The sequence below is a fragment of the Vicugna pacos genome, chromosome 5 (assembly GCF_048564905.1).
Source record: "Vicugna pacos chromosome 5, VicPac4, whole genome shotgun sequence".
NCBI lineage: Eukaryota > Metazoa > Chordata > Mammalia > Artiodactyla > Camelidae > Vicugna > Vicugna pacos.
In genome coordinates, this window is record NC_132991.1 from 1,426,877 (window position 1) to 1,446,941 (window position 20,065).

A 20,065-nucleotide genomic window follows, 5' to 3' on the forward strand; every position below is an offset into this window, starting at 1 on the left:
ACATTCTTTATTTACTAATATGGCAGGCAACCCTTCTCATTCACAGGCTTTTACCAAACCACAAACTTACCCAAGGTTCCCTTAGTTAACATTTGGGAAAGGCCTTACGCCGCCTATCCCCGCACTTGGTCTAGCCTCTCTGCGATCCCAAACCCACCCCTGCGTCCCGCCCCTTGCCCTCTCCCAGGATCGTTTCCCTCTAGGGACAGGGCTTGAACTGCAACCTCACATGCTTGCCGCAGGTGGGAATTCGTAGCACGCGGTACTTGGACTTTCGTCCCCTGGTCAGCAAACTAGCTTGCAGAACATTGCCTCCAACCCTTCTCCCTTATGCCCGCCCCCTGCGCTCCGCCAACCAGGACTTGGTAAAGAAGCCGGAACACCACCCGAAAGCGCGTCGGGGGCGGGAACTTTGCCGCCCCGCACTGCGCGTGCGCGCGCCGCCTCTTGCGTCACTCGGCCGCGCCCAGGTTCTCCTCGGTGGCGCCCCTTGGTCCCGGTGGCGGCGGCGGGGACCGGAGGTCGTCCGGGGCGGGTTCCCCTCGGCGCTCCCCCATGGAGGAGGCGGCGCGCACGGCTGCAGCCCCGGATGCTTGCACCTCCCACTGGACGGCGACGAAGGCGCTGGCCACGCGAGCTCAGGAGGGGGTGGCTAGTGCGGCCTGTGTGGGAGTGTGAGCCGAGGTGACCGGGGCCGGAGAGTGGACGGGAAGCCGCGCGGCGGGCCTGCAGACCGGGGTGAGGTCGCCACTTCCTTCCTTTCAGGCAAGCGCCAAGGGGCTACTTGTGGGTGGGTGCCTGCCCATCTTGGGTCGGGAAGGACCCTTCAGGGCCCTGGGGAACGCTGAGCCACGCGTGTTCTGAGATGGAAGAGGTTTTCCTCCTAATCTGCATCGAGAAGTAGCACCAGGAATTGGATTGTCAGTAAATCCCACTGAAACCTGGCCTGGCCCTGTGCGGGGCGCGTGGTCATTAAGTTCATTAAAATAGTTTCATTTTGTTGAGAGTTTTAGAAGATTGTTTCAGCTCCTGCGGAGATATTAACTGATAGTTGAACAAGCTTTAGATGTCGCTGTAACGTTTTGAACGTGGCTTGCTTAATTTCCTAACTTTTGTAAAGCCACTGAATCCTCTCTTCCTCTTCATACAACTTTACTAAACTCAATATAGTTTAGTGTTCATGTCTCTTGAACCTCTACTAGATTTTTCAATTCATTTACTACAGGAATGGTTCTGTGTCTAGAAATTCTCTATATACCGTGAGCCCACTTAGTGATTTTTTTGTTTTTAAATAATTAGAATGAATGTGAGAGAATAGAGATTTTGGTTCATACCAGGAAGCTGTTGAAGCAGTATGTTATGCCCGGTTGAGTAGGTACTGTGTTAATTGATGAGTAAAACGAGTATGCAGGCTCGTAACCAAAAATTTTTAAAAAGTATTCAGTAACTATTCATCCCTTTTGCCCAATTCTGTATTTTTTTCTTTCCAGGCTGGAGCTACTCTGCCAGGGCTTAAAACTTTAAATGAGAATAAAGGGTATTATTAACGAGGAAATGAGAGTGAATAAGTCATCTCAAACCTCTTCCAGCCTTTTTTTCATAAGAGAGACCATATTAAACTTACATGTAAGTTAAAATTTTAATTTATAACTAATGTTTCTTAATAGGCGTGGAGATTAAGGTTCTGTAGTTTTTATCAGTATTGCTTTTAAAAATAGCCAAATGAGAGACTGGAAAAAGTTAAAGCAGTGGAAACTAAGCAGAAGTGAAGACTGAGAACTCTGCGGTTTTAATGATGTGGGCTGTGTATACATAAGTAGAGTCTGGTGGACACTTGAGTTCCAGTTCAGGCTGTGTAACTTTCTCTGTGGTCCTCTACGTGTGATTTAACCTCTGGAGAGTTTGGTTTCTTTATCTGCAAAGTGGAGTAATGATACTTTTTCTCATTATTTTGTGGATTAGAATTAATGTATCAATTACCTGGAGCACTGCCTTCATAGGTGTTCAGTAAGTGATAGATATTACTACTAGGGAGACATGATAATAAGGATCAATCACACTGGTTTTCAGGATATTTCTATTGTATAAAAGTACCCTATGGTATCCCACCTACCCTTGCTCAGTTAGTGTCAGCCACAGTGGCCTTTCTTTTCCTAGAAAATGGCATACTTGCTCATACCTCAGTACCTTTGCACTTGCTGCTTTCTCTGCTTTGTTCTTTTAGTATCTTTCAAGCGTTTGCTCAATGTTACCCTATCCATGAGGCCTCCTGACCAGCCTGGTTAAAATAGGAGCCCCCCATCCCAACTCCCCAGTGTCTTCAACATGCTTTTCTTTATACCATAGTATTCACCACCTTCCAATGTAATGTCCTTATTTGCTTTGTTTATTGTATTGCCCTACCTCCAACAGAAGGTACACTCCACGAGGGCAGGGTTTTGGTCTGTTGTACTCACTGCTGTACCCCTGTTCCTCGAACATAGTATATATTCATGTAAATATTTGTTGACTGACTAAATGAGATAAACATACCCCTTGTCCACAACGAAGAGGATATGAGTTACGTACGTTAGTAATAATACAGGCTAGAAAAGTGTCTAGAGAGAGATTCAGGTTAAAGGCTAGGGAATCCAGAAAAGATTGTCTTACTAGATTCAAGTAGGGCTTCTTTGTGGAGTTGCTTTTTTGAAGTAGGACCTTAAAGATGAAAGGGATAAAACAGTAGTGTGTTGGCCTAGGGTAGAGTCAGGGTACATGAAGTACAGTATTGGGAAGCAAAGATTTAAAAGATAGATTTGGAACAAATGGTGAGAGGTCTTTGTTTCTGGGTTAGAAAATTTGGAGTAACTTCCATAAAAAGTGAATAGCCATTCTAAGCAGGAGAATGAGATGGCAGCGATCTGTTTTAGAGAGCATTGTGGCAGCAGCATGTTTTAAAGCTGGATTAGGGTTGGAAGAGACGGGAGGTGCGAGGCTATATTTCAGAGGTAGAATCCATCTGGCACCCTTGCCCTTGATTGCATTCTGGGTAAAGGGGATGGTGGAGCCTGGGTCAGGACACAAGGAAGAGCAGGTTGGACAGGAAGACAACGACCTACACTGAGAGGCTGGTTGGAGCTGCCCCTGGCCTGTGTTCTAGGTTGGGGCCTAAATGAAGACTTCAGTGGGAAAGGCAAAAGGCTGAGAATGAGGAGACCTGGGTTCTAACCCTAAATCTGCTGCCCCGCAGCTGCATAAGTTACTTAACATCTTTGTGCCTACTTTTTTCATCGTGAGACTCTTATCACTTGTCTTTTTATACTTTTATGAAAATGAAATGTCAAAAGTACTGTGACAAGTTTAAAGCTATAAATGTACTTTAGTTGGTATAATTTTTAAAGTTAGCTAACTTTGTTGATTGATGAAAGTCACTTTGCAAAGCAAATCTTTTTTTTAAGAGCTGCATTTTTTTTTAGAATTGGACCCAGAACTTTGTGCATGCTAAGCACACCCTCTACCACTGAGCTATACCCTCCCTGCTGCAAAGCAAATCTTAATGTAGGCTTTTCTTATAGATATTAGAATGCTATCCATGTATTTCTGTTCCTAAAATTATGTGTTCTCCACATTTTAGAAGGAGATGGACCAATTTCATAATTTTGTTTTCTTGGAGATATTTAAATTTCACTTTTGACATACTTAAATTTAGTGGAAGTTAACATTTTAAGTATTCATAAATATTAGTAAAAGCCAGTTGTGAAGATTAAGTGTGTGAAAGTTTAGAAGGAACAAGTTGGAAATTTGAGAAGTCTTTAAAAGTAGAAGTGTGTTTACAATTTGAACCGATTATTTTCATAATTCTTGCTTGTTTGTGGGGTCCTTGAGGACAGGGGCTTTGCTCATCTTTATGACTCCAATGCCTGCCACATCATAGCTGCTCAGTACATGTTTATGGAACAGATGGCCACATACAAATAACAGTAACAGCCAGACGTGGGGAAGTGGGACCTTCCCCCGAGTTCTTCTGAGAGGTAAGATGGACAGGTTACCACCACCAGCCTGTCATCTTTGGTTTGGGAACTTAGTTGAAGTGAAACTTACCACGTTTTCTTGTTTAGCTGTCTTTAAACCTGGCTGTGTCTCATAGCTAATCCTTAAGGAATTAAAAAATTATCTCTGTTTTAGGCTCTCCTGGCTGTGATTGAGCTTCACTTACACAGAGTGGGAGCAGAACATTACCAGTTCCGAAAATAGTGAAGCAACTATTCCTTTCAGGACTTTCACACTGATACCCTGTTTTCAAACTGTAAGTCAGATGAGATCATTTCATTTACTTAATTTAGTGGCTGGAGACTGCTATGTAATTTGACGGCACGCAACTGTTGTTACTTGTCATCCTCCCCCCGGCCCCCCACGGTTAGTTCCATGAGTGAACGAACCTAGAAAAGCTTACAAATCAAATTTGCCAGTATAAATGTGTGCCTTCTGTGAGGAAACCACCAAAAAAAAAAAAAAAAAAAAAGAAAAAAAAAAAGAAAAAGTTGTTGTCTTGAAGAAACTTAAGAGTTTATATTCGAAGATAGAACTGCAATTGGGAATTAAGTTTTCTGAAGCTATCAATAAATAAAGTAAGTGCCAAGGAGAGAAAATGCCGTGGGCTGTAGCTCTTGGAGAAGTCTTTGTAGCACAGCTTGAAGTGTGAGCTGGCCTTGGGCGAAGGGCAGGTTTTACGTAGTGGGATGGAGAGTCGGAGGGCTGTGGTGTGTCTGGGCAGTGATGACACTTGTCTGAAGGGAGCCTTGATCCTGTGTTGAGAAATGAGGTGGGCAGAGGAGTGCAGCTCTCTAGAGCCACACGCGTGGTAAGATTGACCCAACAGACCAAAAAAGGCCTTTTCTACTTTTGAAATTTTCCATAATAAATAAATACAAATTTAAAAAGGGAAAAAGGTGTGCAACTTTATGTAAAATGTGGAGAAAATTTAGATATAGGCATAGTAAAGTTAAGAGCCATGAACTTTCAGTGGTCCCAGGATAAAATGAATAAGATTCCATTATGAAGTGTTATTTTAATCACTTCTTCACCTTGTTGGTAGAGGAGGGATTTCCTCCCCGTGGCACCTGACACGGGGCACACGCGAGCAGTTTATTAGTCACTTTTACGGCTAGGAGGACACCACACACTTGCGGCAGGGCAGGGACGCTCACTACTCAAAGAGAAGCAGGCGCTGTGCCCAGTCCCCGTGATGAGGTGGGTTGTTAGGCTTCGGACCTGGCGTGGGAGCAGAGTCGGGGAGGGCGGGAACTTGCGGTTCGTCATCCCAGTGACCAGATGTCAAGGCCAAACGAGATCTTGGGTCTTAACTTTAGACCTTAGACCACGTGTATGTCACGTGTGTTTAGTGAAAGTTAACATAAGTGTAAGTAAATATTAGTAAACTAATAGTTATAAATTTGGTATTTGAAGGTCAGTTTTATATAATTAAAATCGAAAAAAATTTTGGATTTGTGAGGCTGTCATTATACTGGGATTGGAATTATAGGTAAACCTTACTTGTTTCTTGTGTGTGGTAGAGCAGTCTAATTATAGATTTGAAACTTATCTTTCATTTTTGTCGTTTCTATTTATCAATAAGTAGAAGTGAAGGAGTTAATTTAGACTGTCACCAGATTTGAAAAACTAGACATACTTGCAGAGAGAGAGCTTCATTCTTTTGTGTTGAAGTACCTTCTCAAATCTTTACCAATTACAGTAAAGCACCATTTTAAAAAATGTTTTGTCATACCTGGAAGTTTAATATCAGAATTTCTTTTTTTTCCCTTTTGAGGTATAATTGACAGCACTGTGTTAGTTCCCACTGCACAATATAGTGATTTGACGTTACTGTGTTACAAAATGATCACCATAAGTGTAGTTACCATCTGTCACCATACAAAGATACTACTACATTGTTACCTTCACCTGTTCCTCTCAGCCTCCACCCCAATCTGTCCCTTGTCTGTTTCCCCACGAAGACTAAAAGCTATCACCATTTCATCCATTATTAAGCATAATGCTTAGCTCCCATAACATATGTTCAGTGAAAACTGAGTGGATGGATAAGGTACTTGAGGGGCTAGGTTTATAGGAAGTTAAATTGCCTTTGTTAAAGGCCAGAGTCCCTTAACCTGAAGAACGGAAAAACTTGGCTAGCCAGTGAGGGTTAATGACTAAGGATCCTGACTGAATTGCATTTTAGTTCTGGGACTCAATTGTTAAATTGTAGGACAAAAAAAATCTCAAGACATACCAGAAGGTTGGACTGGCAGTTGGTTATAACCAGTCATAGTTATAACCATCATTACTTGTAGCTGAGTAATGTTTTTTCCTCTGCTTTAGTTTGTCTGTCAGCAGGGTTCTGAGTTGACTGGGAAAAAAATTGCAGTCTTTGGTAAGCCTCTGCATCCTGTCTGGTCTTATGGCTTGAGTCCTCTAGGGTCCATGGCACCCATGTTCTCTAAAGCCCACCAGTACCACACACAAATCCTGGCAACTTCTGTCTGCTGGAATTACTATCCTCTGCTAACAAAGTAATGTGAACCCTGCCTTCTCCTCACACACCCGCAAATAGGCTAAATAAGAAATAAATTACCATATGTTTCTGTCTATATACATTTCTAAAAAGAGAATATATGGGTGAGAAAATTTTTTGATTCTCTGTGTAGAATATCGAAAAGGACACATCTGTGAACTTGGTAAATATATTTATAAAGTAGATTTGTATATTTTTGTGCTTGATTTTCATTCATTTTTTTTTCTTATCAGCAAAGTTTTGTTACTATGGACTGTCCAGCAAAGACTGGAAATGTTTTTAAAATATGAAACCAGAGTTTATAAAATCAACTTAAATATGGTTTTTAAATTTTTTCCAGTTCTACTGAGTTATAACTGACATGTTAACATTGTATTAGTTTAAGGTATGCCACATAATGTATATATTACAAAATGATCACCACAATAGGTTTAGTTACCATCCATCACCACACATAGTTACACTTTTTTCTTTCCTTATGATGAGAACTTTTAAGACCTACTCTCTTAGCTGCTTTCAGATACAGTGCAGTATTGTACTGTGTCAGTGTGCTGTGCATTACATCCCCAGGGCTCACTCATCTTGTAACTGAGAGTCTGCACCTTTTGACCCCCTTCACTTGTTTCGCCTGCTCTCAACCCCTGCCTCTGGGGGTTCTGTTTTCATGAGTTCAGTTTTTAAGTATGGTTTCATTTCATGATCCCATCTTTCACCGTAGGTGGAAGAAGTAGAATTAGATTAGTGCTAAATGTAAATGGTAAATGTATATATTTTATTAATAGTAGTAAAATTCTTTTATGAGAAGAGAAATGGAGTGAAATTTTGAATTGCGTATGATTGTGACTGAGTCGTGATCATCCTGTGAAAGTCTTATCTTGTTTTGCATCGTTTAGGTTTGAAGACTGCATCATCCTGCCTCCAGCACCAGCAGTTTCTCTGTTCTTGATCAATGTGATTCACAGTAACTTAAGTAGCAAACGAAATGAGCCAGGGGCGTGGAAAGTATGACTTTTATATTGGTCTGGGATTGGCTATGAGCTCCAGCATTTTCATTGGAGGGAGTTTCATTTTGAAAAAAAAAGGCCTCCTGCGACTCGCCAGAAAAGGCTCCATGAGGGCAGGTAGGTTGTGGCCTGTGTGACTCTGAAGTGGTATCAGTGTACATACTTAGGTTGCTTGACTGTAGGGGACCACATCTTCCTTCCTAGTGACTATATTCAGAACTTTGAACTGTGCAAGGGTTGTGTTTATAGAAAACCAAACATTATTTTTGCAATGAGAAAAATAAAAAGTAAGAAGATGTTGAAATAAGTCAAGTACTCATTCAACGTTATTGTCAAAGTGGGAATAGAGACCAGTGCCCATCCAGCCTTTTCTTTACATTTTGATGTATCTGCCAAGAAGGAAATGAGGATATCTGGATAGAATCAGAATCTTACTGAAGGCTAGGATCTGTTGTCTGTGATAGCAGAAGTTTGACTTTTACCTTAGATATTTTTCCTGATGATCACAAGTTAGCAGGAAGGAAAGAGAGGGCCTTCTTACATTGAAGTGTAATCAGCTGAGTGATTCACAGAAACTGCTGACAAGTCACAAGACCTGACATGATTAAACCCCCTCTGACTTCGTCTGGGGCATCCCGACAGCTCCCAGCATCCTGCTGCATACTGGTCGTGTTCCGTCATTCAGTCTCTGCTTCAGTTCCAGGCCCAGTTCTGACCTCATAGGGAAACCTGCTTTGGCAGTAAAAAAAAAATAACTACCTTTCTCTTTCCTGTGCCATCTCTATGGCCAAACCTAATCAAGCTGTCTGCAAAACAATAGCCTCTACTAGATTTTAGTGAAGAAGGGAGAAAGTGTTGGCATACACTGCTTGAACACGCGTTTTCCTCATTCCTAAGGCAGGTACTCATTGTCCATGGCGGAGGTGCATGTCAAAGGGTTCATTCCCGTTGGCTTTTTCTTTTGAACAAAGGCTTGAGTGCAGATTGCTTCTGATTTTATTAATTTGGTCTGGAGGATAGTCGAGTAAACAGGCAGGTTAAGTATCCTGGAAGCCCCAGACTGTGAGCGGTGCTTCATCTTTTTATGTCTGGTCAGTATAGGACCCCTTTCTCCCTGGGCACTGTCTCGTAAGTGGGGTAACCCACACCTAAATGGCTTATCCACTTTCTGACTAATTCATTTGAAGTTGGGCTACTTCTTGTGGTTCATTCTCTTTATTTATTGAAACTGAGTTCAGAAAAGAAAAGAATGAAGTATGAACTGAATGTGAGTTTTGATTTAATTCCTTCACTCACCTTTTCATGATCCTCACATCCCCTTTTCTAAGATAATCATAAAAATATTATCTAAGACATCTCCTGTGTAATCATGATGAAGACTATTCAGAGTAGGAATAATCAGCAAATGAGACTTTAAAATCTGTCATTACTGATAGTTGTCATGAAGTTACAAGGGTCTGATAATCTTCCAGAGAAGTGAAATATATTTTCATTTACAGGTCAAGGTGGCCATGCATATCTTAAAGAATGGTTATGGTGGGCTGGACTGCTATCAAGTATGTATAGAAAACATTCCAAGAAGATACTATTGCTGTTTATTGAAATTTTTACATACACTATTATAGCCTCATATTACCAGCAAATTTTAAAACTTCAAATAAATCCTGTTTTTTTTTAAATGAACAAAATACAAAATATGTAAAAGTAAAACCTGTAAAAGTCATTTAGCAGTTTAAAAGCTTATTTAATTTGAATGGGAAGACTTTCTTTTTCCTATCTGATTGAAATATGTCTGATTGTGTGCGTGTGTGTGTGCATGCGCACACATTTGAAAAGGTTCTGCTCAGTTTAAGGTGATTTTTGGGGGTGTGGATAGCTCAGTAGGGCACGTGCTTGGCATGCACGAGGTCCTGGGTTCAGTCCCCAGTACCTCCTCTAAAAATAAATAAAATAAATGACGTCCCTCTCCCCCAAATAAATGTAAATTTAAAAAAATCCTTAAAAAGGTGATTTTTGAAAATGAAAGATACAGAAAACATCCTGTTTTTAATTCCTGCCTCTCCACTGATTTTCATTCCAAATTGGAAAGGAGATATGCATTTGATAAGACTTCCCATGCTTATTTCGATGATTATCTGTAAAAAGGTACATAGAAAAAGTGATCCTTAAGACACCGAGCCTTCAAAGTATTCAGGATTAAGTTATGCGATTTTTTTTCCAAGTTGAAGAGCAGTTGAAATAACGAAGAGATTGATTTGACTATTCATTCAGCAAATATTTCTTGATTGTTTCTTGTATACTAGGTGTTGTAGGTGCCAGAGGTATACTAGTCAAATAAACAAACAGAAAAATCCTTACCCAGATGAGACTTCACATTGTACATGGATGACAGTAAACAAGATAAGTTCAAAGGTGTTTGTTAGTGATAAATGCCAACAATTGCTAGGAGTAAAGTAAAGTAGGGATGTGATAAAATGAAGGATAGAGAGGTTTAGATTTCAGCTGAGGGGGGCCAGGGCAAGCCTCACCGAAAAGATATTTGAGTAAGAGATACAAAGGAAGTGAGGGGGCCGGCCACGTGGCTGTTTGGGAGAACAGGTGAAGCAGGAGGAAACAGCAGCTGGCCTATTAGGGGGTGGTAGGCAGCGTCCAAGACATCCCGCCAGGGTTCTCACCCCCGGTATTCACACTTCTGAGTGAGTCTCTCTCACACTGAGTTAGCGCTGGCCTCGTGTGATCGAAGAGTGCAGCGAGTGATGGCGTGTGACTTCCGAGCCCAAGTCGTCAGAGACATTAACGTTGTGCCTTGACTGCTTGGAGTGGTCCCTCTGAAGCCAGTTACTGTGCTGGAGGACAGTCAGGCAGCCTGTTTTTTGTGTTTGTTGTCATAGGATATAAATATCTATTAAATTTTAAATTAATAAACCCATATATAAGCATAAATTTGATCTTTTCAATTAAAATTATAGATTTGTATTTCTGATTGGTTTCGACTCTAATGTTGATAACTAACTTACAGGACAACCCAGATGAATGGATGGGGGAAAATACGGAGATAGTAATTTCGATTCAAATAGTACATAAAAATATGTAAATAAATGCAGGCATTTCCATTTTGAGTGGATGTATTCCTGTATCTGAGAGTTCTCTTTTGTTATCTGTCTCCAAGTGGGAGCTGGCGAGGTGGCCAACTTTGCTGCGTACGCTTTTGCACCAGCCACCCTAGTGACTCCGTTAGGAGCACTCAGTGTCCTAGTAAGGTAAGGCCCCTACCCTCCACGCGCAGAAACAGCAGTTGGTGTTTCAGTCGGTGAAGTTTACAGTACCATCTGTTTACATATGTTCAGCATAATTCACATTTAAACAACCTTGAGAACTTTTTTTTTATGCTGTGTAATAATTTGCTTTTGAAAAGTTACCCTCTGTGCACAGGTAAGCTGTCAGTTTATGGGAGAAAGTGCTTTTATGCTTTGTCTTGCTTATATTCAGAGCCAGCACTGGTTCTCCTTTAATTTCGATTTTTCGAAATTCCAAGTTGCATGTGTTAAGCAGTGTTGATCATTTGCCACATGCATACTTTGGTAGGTGGTGGTTGGTGATGAATAGACATCTGTACCTTCTACAGAAAACCATGGGTTGAGGCAAGGCTGCAGACTGGCCTGGGTACTTGTTGGGAAGGATGAGTCCAAGACTTCTGTTTCTTTTGTTTTAATCATTAGCCCAAACAGCTAAGCCCATATTGAAGTCTGGATTTTGGCTGCTGTTCCTAAAGTTGGCTCATTGATACGTGTTTTTTTTCAAGATAGTATATACAGAAATCAATATTATATGCAAATTATGTTATTTCTAAGATACTATATAGTATACAAAATGTATAAAGATGTAAGATGCCATATATTATGGAAAATATATAAAGATATATTATGGAACATGTCATTTTATCCTTAATTTTCTCTATGTAATGCCATTATTATATTCATAGATTTGTACTTTTTAGAAAGAATTTGATAAAACTAGCGATACAGTATTGAAATTTGAAAATTTAATTAATAGGCAGATTACATAGAATTAAATGAAAATGTACAAAGGATGCATCAACCAGTAGGGATAAATTAAAGTTGAGCAAATTTTAATTATTGATTTGGATGTAGAGTTTTAATTAGAATATAAATTTGTATCATAGCTCTGTTAATTATAAATTTCACCTTGATGTCCTACAGTGGGAAGATGGTAACTATACTGATTTAGTGTATGATGAAGCAAGTGGTTCCCCAGAAACTTGCATTTTATAATTGAATGTGCACTTTCCTTCACCTTGGCTGGAAGCCAGAATCTTCATAAGCTCACAGTGTTTTAGTTGGAGTTCAGTAATTTAAATTCTGAGTTGTACTGATACTTAAAAATGAGAGAAGTAGCTAATTATTTTAATGTTCTCCACTCCCCCCCCCATTTTAGTGCCATTCTCTCTTCATACTTTCTAAATGAAAGGCTTAATCTTCATGGAAAAATTGGGTGTTTGCTAAGTATCCTGGGATCTACAGTTATGGTTATTCATGCTCCAAAAGAAGAGGAGATTGAGACTTTAAATGAAATGTCTCACAAGCTAGGGGATCCAGGTAAGACAAAAGAAGAGTTTTATTTGTCTTACTGCATTCTGCTTTTCAACTTAGCTTTTATTGCAATCAAAATTTTACGTGCATGTGAAGAGGCCAGTTGTTCTACGAGGCTTATTAGGAAAATTGTGGTCCTTTTCCTCCCCCACCCGCCCCCTAAGCCCTTGTTTCTTTTGTTCTTTAACTTGGTGTCTCTAAATAACATGCTTATATTCTTGCCACTTGCTTGCCTTTGGGCATTATTGTGTCCGTTACCAATTGCATATCTCTTTAGTTCTGTTTAAATGACTTGTTTTATTTATCATCACTACTCAACTTTTATTCTCAGCATGGACGTATAATGCGTATGATCACTTTTCCTTTCTTGTTTGACCTGTGATTTTCCTGAACTAATACTGATCTTGTTTGCTTAGTTTTCTTTGAATTTCTGTCCATCCTGAAACTCCTCCCCAGTGGCCTAATTCTGCTCTTCTCAGTAATTTCAGATGCATTCGGTATTCTCGCCTTGTCACCTCTGCATGGCACTCTCTCCCAGAGCCTTGTTTGGCCTCAGTTTTGACAGATGTCTTGAGGCCACCAGCACAGCTGGCATCGTGGGTTTTCCCTCATCAGTGTCCTGGGGGACCCTTCGCACTTGTGTTCCTTCTTGGATCCCGTTTCCTGAGTCCTGAGTTTGCACCTTCGTTTTGGTGGAGCTGCTCTGGTAGGAGACAGGAGAGGTGCAGGAGAGATCAGACTTTGTGACCTTACATGGATCATAATGTCTTTAGTCTACCATGGTGACCTCATTACCTCCTCACTTCCAGTGGTGCTGCTGAGAAATCACACACAGTTGATTCTTTTTTTCTTTTTCCCTTGATTCTTTATCTTTTATATGAGACTGATCTTTTGTCTTTGGAAATCTGTAGGATGTCCTTTCTGCCCTCATGGTCTGCCATTTCCCAGTAATGTGCCTAGATGTGGTCCGTTTTTATCCATTGTGTTAGGTGCGTGATGTATCTTTTTAATTGGAGAATCATGCCTTACTCTGGGGAATTGAATTCCTCCTTTTATAGTCTTTTCTCTGCTTTCTGTTTGTGAAATTCTTCATGTTCTTCCTGCTGATTGGACCTCCTAAACTAGGCCATCAATTTTCTTACATAGTTTTTTATCACATATTTCTCATATTTTTACCATTTTGGCTTTTTACTCTGTCTTCTGGGAGATTTCCTCAGCCCTTCTTTTGAGTTTTTTGTTCTGCTGTTGTATTTTTAATTTCCAAGAGCTTGCTTTTCTTCTTTGATTTTTTTTTTAATTGTGGCAATAACCCCACATGACATAATTCACACACTGACCAGCTTCCAGACGTATAGCGCAGCCCCGACAGCCACGCACGCATGGTGGGGTGCGGCAGCTCCCTGCCGTCCTAGGTGCTTTGGAGTCTTTGTATGCAGACTTCAGTATCAGGACTGTTCGTGGGCCTGTTCCTGTGATCTGTCTTTCCTTTGGTTTTCAGTCATGTAGTTTTTGTCTTTAGATTGAACGCTGGATATAGTATATTAAAAAGTGTGAAGACTCTAAAGTGATGTTTTCTTCCTTCAGAGAGAACTTAAATTTCTTCAGGTGGGCAGATAAGAGCACAGCAGATCGCCTGCAGCCTGAAGTATTGTTTCAAGCTTTACTGGGGCTGGTTCTTTCCATTCTGCCTTTATCTTTGGCTGTAGCCCTCTGGTTCCCAGTGGTTAGGCTGGGATGTTCACTTGGATTCTCCACCTTGGTGAGCTGTGGATGCCAGTGTCTGTCTCGGCAGCCGAGACTTCAGGCCTCTCTGCTCAGCCCTTTGGCCTTGCCAGGCTGTCCGCTTGGCTCCTCTGACCTCGGTGTGTGTGGCTCTGTGCCCACAGGCTCCCTAAGGGGAATTGCTCACGGAAATGTGTGCTCACTTCTCTTCAGTTCCCTCCTTCCTGGAATCTTGGCCCTTGTGTCCCAGCTTAAGCTTAGGCAGCCCAAAATTCCACCTTTTCTTTTAACCTTATCTACTGAAACTCCCACAAGCCCCAGGTTACCACTGTCTGCTGGCCTTTGCGCCACCCTCACTCCTGCTCTGGACTCTGCTGCTGCCCTGAGTGGACTTCCTTTCTCCCCAGATTGTGGCCCCTCCAGTTCTGACTGCTTTGATTGCTCTCATATTTCATCATTGTCTCTCCGAGGATATTAATGGTAGTTTTAATTGTTTTCTCTTGAGGGGCTGGGGGTGGTAATTTACCTATTTTAAAGTTTCCCTCTGTCTATATGGAGCCAACAACGGCTTTGTTTTTCTGGTTGTTTTGGCCTCTCCTGGTGATCCTTGACTGCCTTCTGAGTTGGGCTGGCCAGATCCCCAGCAAAGTGTGGCTGCCAGCATCCGATGATTCAAGTGGGGAGGAGGTTACCATCTTAGACATGCGTTACTCCAGCCCCCATTCTGGTGAAGCAGCACACACTCAGCTGGCCTAGGGTCTCCTGCTCACGGTGGCCTGAGGAGCAGTCACTCAGGTGTTCAGAACCAGGCAGGGACCTGGGGTCTCATTGCTTCCTGAATGGACTTGCAGCCGGGCCTCCTGTTTTCAGTCTCCCCGTCACCCCACTTCCAGAGGTAGTTTGCATCTTTAGAGCATGCTTTGTTGCAGACTGAGTCACTGTCCGATCTTCAGTCACTGCTGATACTGGCTGCAGCTTTCTTACATCTGCTCGTATCAGTTATTTCGTAATGTTGCTGTCACCTATTCTTGTGTTTGTGTTTGCTTCCTTAAAAGTCCTAGTAACTGTTCATTTTAATAGCAGAATTTGAGGAGCGGAAAGATTGACTGCTGTGTCTCAGTTTCCTTGTCTTAAGGTGGAGATGACAGTGTCTGTGTTATAGGGTAATTGTGAGGATTTAATGAGTTACTCAGTGCAACTTGCTGAGAAGAGCGCCTAGCCCGCAGTGCTGCCCCATCGGAAGCTCTTACCGTGCCGAGTTCGGGTCTCTGTATCCAGCCGGAACCCTGCCAGTGATTTTCAAATTCTCGTATTGATTTGTTCTTTACCCTAGTGGTCGTCCCCAAAGATTTTAAACATTTACTCCTTTTTAGACAAATGTTCTTTAGCATCTGTAAACTGTTGAGCATCTCAGGGTCATCTCATGACTTCTCTCCACTGGTTTTTCTTAATTGTTCTGATTGCATCTGTCCTTAGAGTTAGAGCACCAGTGGGTGGGGAGTAGCACGGTGTTCTGGAATAGACAGCGGTCGGGCAGCCTTATTCCATTTTCTTTGATACACGTTTGACCCTTTAACAACAGGGGGTAGGGACGCCTGAGAAAACCCACTTTCTAGTCCATCCTCTGTACCTGAGGTTCCGTGTCCGCAGGTTCAGCCCCCCGGATTGTGTACTGCTGTCAAAGTTCGTGTTAAGCTTCCATCGTGCATCTAGCTAAATATTCACGCGTGTACTGCCCCAGCAGAAGCAGGCTGTTTTGTTTTAGGGCCACGCCGTTTCTCCTTCCTCTTGAGTTAATATCTTGTTTTGGATTCTGTTTTCTTTCAGTCCGTAAAACATTTGACTGAATAGAATTTTTCCTTGCCTCCTGCAGGTTTTGTGGCCTTTGCAACACTTGTGGTCATTGTGTCCTTGATACTAATCTTTGTGGTGGGACCTCGCCATGGACAGACAAACATTCTTGTGTACATCACAATCTGCTCTGTGATTGGAGCATTTTCAGTCTCCTGTGTTAAGGGCCTGGGCATTGCTATCAAAGAGCTGTTTGCTGGAAAGCCTGTGCTGCGACACCCCCTGGCCTGGATTCTGCTGCTGAGCCTTATAGTCTGTGTGAGCACACAGATTAATTACCTGAACAGGGCCCTGGACATATTCAACACTTCCATTGTGACTCCAATATATTACGTATTCTTTACGACGTCAGTTTTAACTTGTTCAGCTATCCTTTTCAAGGAGTGGCAAGATATGCCTGTTGATGATGTCATTGGTACTCTGAGTGGCTTCTTTACAATCATTGTGGGAATATTTCTGTTGCATGCCTTTAAAGACGTCAGCTTTAGTCTAGCAAGTCTGCCTGTGTCTTTTCGGAAAGATGACAAAGCGATGAATGGCAGTCTCACTAACATGTATGAAGTTCTTAATAATAATGAGGAGAGCTTAACCTGTGGAATCGAACAACACACTGGTGAAAACATCTCCCGAAGAAATGGAAGTCTGACAGCTTTTTAGTAAGAAAGATGTAATTAAAAGGTTAATCTGTAACCGTGTTATAAAGTGGATTTGAATATCAGAATGTGTCTGAAAAAGCATTGTTCTCAAATAATGTTCTCTAGAGACAATCTTTTTTAAGGTTTCACTAAATTGGACCAAGAAATTACTTTTCTTATATTTAAATGATGGTAGCTCACTAAAATGACCTCAGTACATGGCCAATTTCTATTAACATTGTATTATTGTAGAGGTATTTTAAATTTTCCTTCACCAAAATCTAAATGCACTAATGACAGTTTTAAGTCTATAAAAATGCTTTATTTTTTCATTGGTGATGAAAGTCTGAAATGTACATTTGTCATCCCCACTCCATCAATCTCTGACCATTTTTAAGCTTTTTGATTTAAAAAAGAACAAAATTAACTCAATACATTATCCTGTAGTTTACTTTACCTTTAAAACTGGCACCTGTTTGATGATTTTAATTTTGAAATGTTAATTTAAGAGACTCCAAAGTTATTAAATGAAGGAAATTCATTTATAAAACAAAAAAGGTAGGCGATCACCCGATGGAAATATTTCTCAGGCTGTGACTTGACATCGTGCACATTTGATGATCTTGCTTGATGGCACCTTGTTAAATGGCACCTTGTTAAACCTGTTTTTTTCTGTTGGGCTGCAGCCTGGCTGGTTTTTTTTTTTTTTTTTCAGTTACTCTAATTCCTTGCTACCTGGAACCGTGATTACCATGTTACATCAGCTCTTGTACTTCTCAGTATATTTTCATAATGAGTTATATTGTCATTTAGCTCTTCTAACAACTCTGGGAAATAAAGTCAGAAGACTAGGGTAATTTCTTAAATCTAGCTCATGTTATAATAAAAACAAATTGAAACAAAGTTCTTTTCTAAGTCTGAATGCTTAGAACAAACAGGGCGTTTATAAAATAGTCTTTTTGTATCACATATTTTACTTTGCTTAAGAGTTTGTTCGGACCACTATGTATTTCAGTTTTTTAAAAACATCCATGGGAAAAAAATGTTTACAGAAAATTTCAAATATATGCAAAAAAAGGTAGACTAGTATAATGAACTCCATCCAGCTTCAAAACCTATCAAACATCACAGATAGGGATTTATTGGCCTTAAAAAATATTGACAGCTAATTCCCACTGGGGTAGGAAGAACTTGTTTCCATTCTGCTGCCCCTGCCCAGGGTCCCCCAGCTCAGCCCACCGTGTAACCAGCCGGCACTGAGCCTCACTGTCCATGGCTTTGTCAGGGCAGAGGTGACATCCAGGTTTCACGAAGTAAATTCCATTTTCCCGACATTTTATTATTGACCCTCTAAGGAGCCTTTGTAGACTTTATTTTAACTGCCTCTCCATGTAATTTTACCACCACAGATACACTCTGTTTACGTACTGTATCTATATCTGTTTTGTATACAACAGAGAACCAATTTTCACCCCTTTGGGTGTGATACTGCCCTCGTTGAGAATGCCGAGGTTGTTAATAATAAATTCTTTAACATCGTACAGCACTTGAAATTTTTATTTGGTTTATAATTAAGTCTTATAAAACTCAGTAATGTGAATTAGTTAAATTCAGTCATTATACTTAATCTTTCATCATATTCTATATGTTCCATTATAGGGAGAGCACAGATGCTATCAATCTGTAGCAGAAGACTGGCCCCGGGGTTATGATTTCCCATTACCAAAAGCAGCATCTTTCAGTAACTTTATGTAAAGAAGTTCTGTTGCATGTAACTCAAGGCTGAACAGTAACAAGAGTAGTTCACGGACTTATTTTTTGGTAGCGTGTACTATGCCCCTGGATTCTGGAAGTAACATTTCCAAAGCCATATGAAAGTTATCATCATGAGCTTGTCTCTTCTCACAAGGCTGCAGGTGACCTGGCTTCCTGGCCTGGCCTGTGCACTCGAGTCAGCAGAGAAAGTACCTTGCCCACACGGGGTCCCAGTGACAAATGGACATAAACAGGTTTTATCAGTTTTATTTCTGTAACCTTTAAATCATACCTCACAAATTAGATTTTGTCACAACTGGATTTAGTAGAAGCAGAGAAATCAAGTTCTGAAACTGACACAAAGGGAACAAAATGACTTAGAAAAGGTTTTCAGAAAAATCCATAAACAAAAGCTAATTAATTACTGTTTAATTCTAAAGGGTAACGGGTTTTATCACAATTAGCTGGCATTAAGTTTCTCGCTTAAGTCCACAAATCTTTCCCTGTTACAGATCCTTTGCTCAAGGGTCAGTGGATGAACTGAGCAGCACTTCATGACCCAGCTAGCTGTTGGAACATTCCACAGAAAAATGGAAAATAATTGTGTAAGAACATGATGGTAACAATCAGCAGCCAATATTCTCCGACTTCCCAATTTCCAAAAGCATATACAATTAGTCTAGAAAAATAAGTCAATTTTATAAAATTAAGCTTTTTAGATTGAAAAGCACCCCTTTCATAGGCACAGAGATACTGAAAAATAGTCCCTACAAATCTCACTAAATAGTTTACGGAAAGAAAAACATGCCGTTAGCGTTATTAAATGTAGTCAGTGCTGGGACTCAGAAACAGGGGACACCCGCCCTCAGCTGCTGGCCAGGGACTGGTGGATGGGTGGCTGGAAGCAGCGAACGTGCTCCACCGGCGTGTTCTCGCCGTCGCCCGACTTCAAGTACTTGTCCAAGATGGTGATTATCTCGTCATTGAGAATCTGGAACTTGCGAATTCTCTCCACCATCTTCTTCAGAGGCTACAACAGTTAAAATTAGGGTGTTTTACTAATAAAGTTGTCCGTTTATTTGTCATGTTGCAAAATGTCAGCATTTTCACATCTTCTCGGAAAAATTACACACATACCGTCTCCGTAATGTAACTACTGGAATGATAAATATATTTTGCATTTAAACAATTATCTGTTGGTTTCATGCTAATGGTAGATTCATCTGTACAACTTGCAGATCTATTCATTCAACAAACATATTAAGAATCTACAGTGTCCTAAAAGCTAGTAATGGAAAGACGAAAATAACATGATCAGTGGAGAAAGACCAGAGAACTAATACAAGTTTTAATGATTTCCAGCCATTGTGGACAGGATGCTTTATAGACCCTTCTGCTATGACAGAACACACGCACACAAGTACAAAAACAGAACAAACTTCAAAAAGCACTTCTGGTTCTGCCTATGGAGGAACTAAAGCAAAAGCCAGGACCTCCTCAGGCACGGATGCTGCCAGAGGCAGCGGGGTGAAGAGACGGCCTGGGCTGGAAGCAAGGTGGACTGCACCTGGAGGCTCCCCATGAAGCCAGGACCTCTCAGGCTAACGTGGCCCCAAGCTGGTAATGGCTCTGGGAGATGAGCAGTGAATGCAAATCTTGGGAGAAAAGCAACCCAAACGAAGTTCAGTCAAACAAGAGTGGCAAATAAAAAACCAACACAGGATGAAGCATTTCAGAGTTTTAGATTTCTCCTTGAGGCCTCATATACTAGAATTTTAAAATACAGAATATAAGACACATGAAATGTGTAAAGAAATAAAAAAGGAAAAATTCCATGAAGATGGTAAAATTGTCAAGTACTACCAAGATTTGAAAAACCAAATCAAAATTTTAAATACAAACTAATGATTTTCAAAAGTAGACATGTAGCATGCCAGA

General features: G+C 40.9%; 2 protein-coding genes across 12 annotated transcripts in view; one reads left to right on the top strand and one right to left on the bottom strand.

Moving 5' to 3' along the window:
• The first annotated feature begins 449 nt into the window (after positions 1–449).
• On the top strand, positions 450–17,913 carry NIPA2 (NIPA magnesium transporter 2). 8 transcript variants are annotated; one of them, XM_072960757.1, is made up of 9 exons: positions 450–765; positions 1,491–1,626; positions 3,865–4,010; positions 4,165–4,285; positions 7,444–7,671; positions 9,054–9,110; positions 10,724–10,814; positions 12,010–12,170; positions 15,760–17,913. In XM_072960757.1, the coding sequence occupies exons 5-9, from the start codon at positions 7,533–7,535 to the stop codon at positions 16,392–16,394; spliced, it is 1,083 nt and encodes a 360-aa protein (XP_072816858.1). In that variant the 5' UTR covers positions 450–765; positions 1,491–1,626; positions 3,865–4,010; positions 4,165–4,285; positions 7,444–7,532; the 3' UTR covers positions 16,395–17,913. The 8 variants fall into 8 exon arrangements, with proteins under 8 accessions (XP_072816858.1, XP_072816857.1, XP_072816856.1 ...); XM_072960756.1 differs by having other exon boundaries at positions 3,870–4,010; XM_072960755.1 differs by lacking the exon at positions 3,865–4,010.
• Positions 17,914–18,378: 465 nt separating this feature from the next.
• CYFIP1 (cytoplasmic FMR1 interacting protein 1) overlaps positions 18,379–20,065 on the bottom strand; it is a 94,276-nt gene continuing 92,589 nt past the window's right edge. For all 4 annotated transcript variants that reach the window (XM_072960754.1, XM_072960751.1, XM_072960752.1 and 1 more), the window contains exon 31: positions 18,379–19,157. In XM_072960754.1, coding sequence (XP_072816855.1) covers positions 18,993–19,157 — 165 coding nt within the window. In that variant the 3' untranslated portion in view covers positions 18,379–18,992. The remainder of the gene's footprint in view (positions 19,158–20,065) is intronic.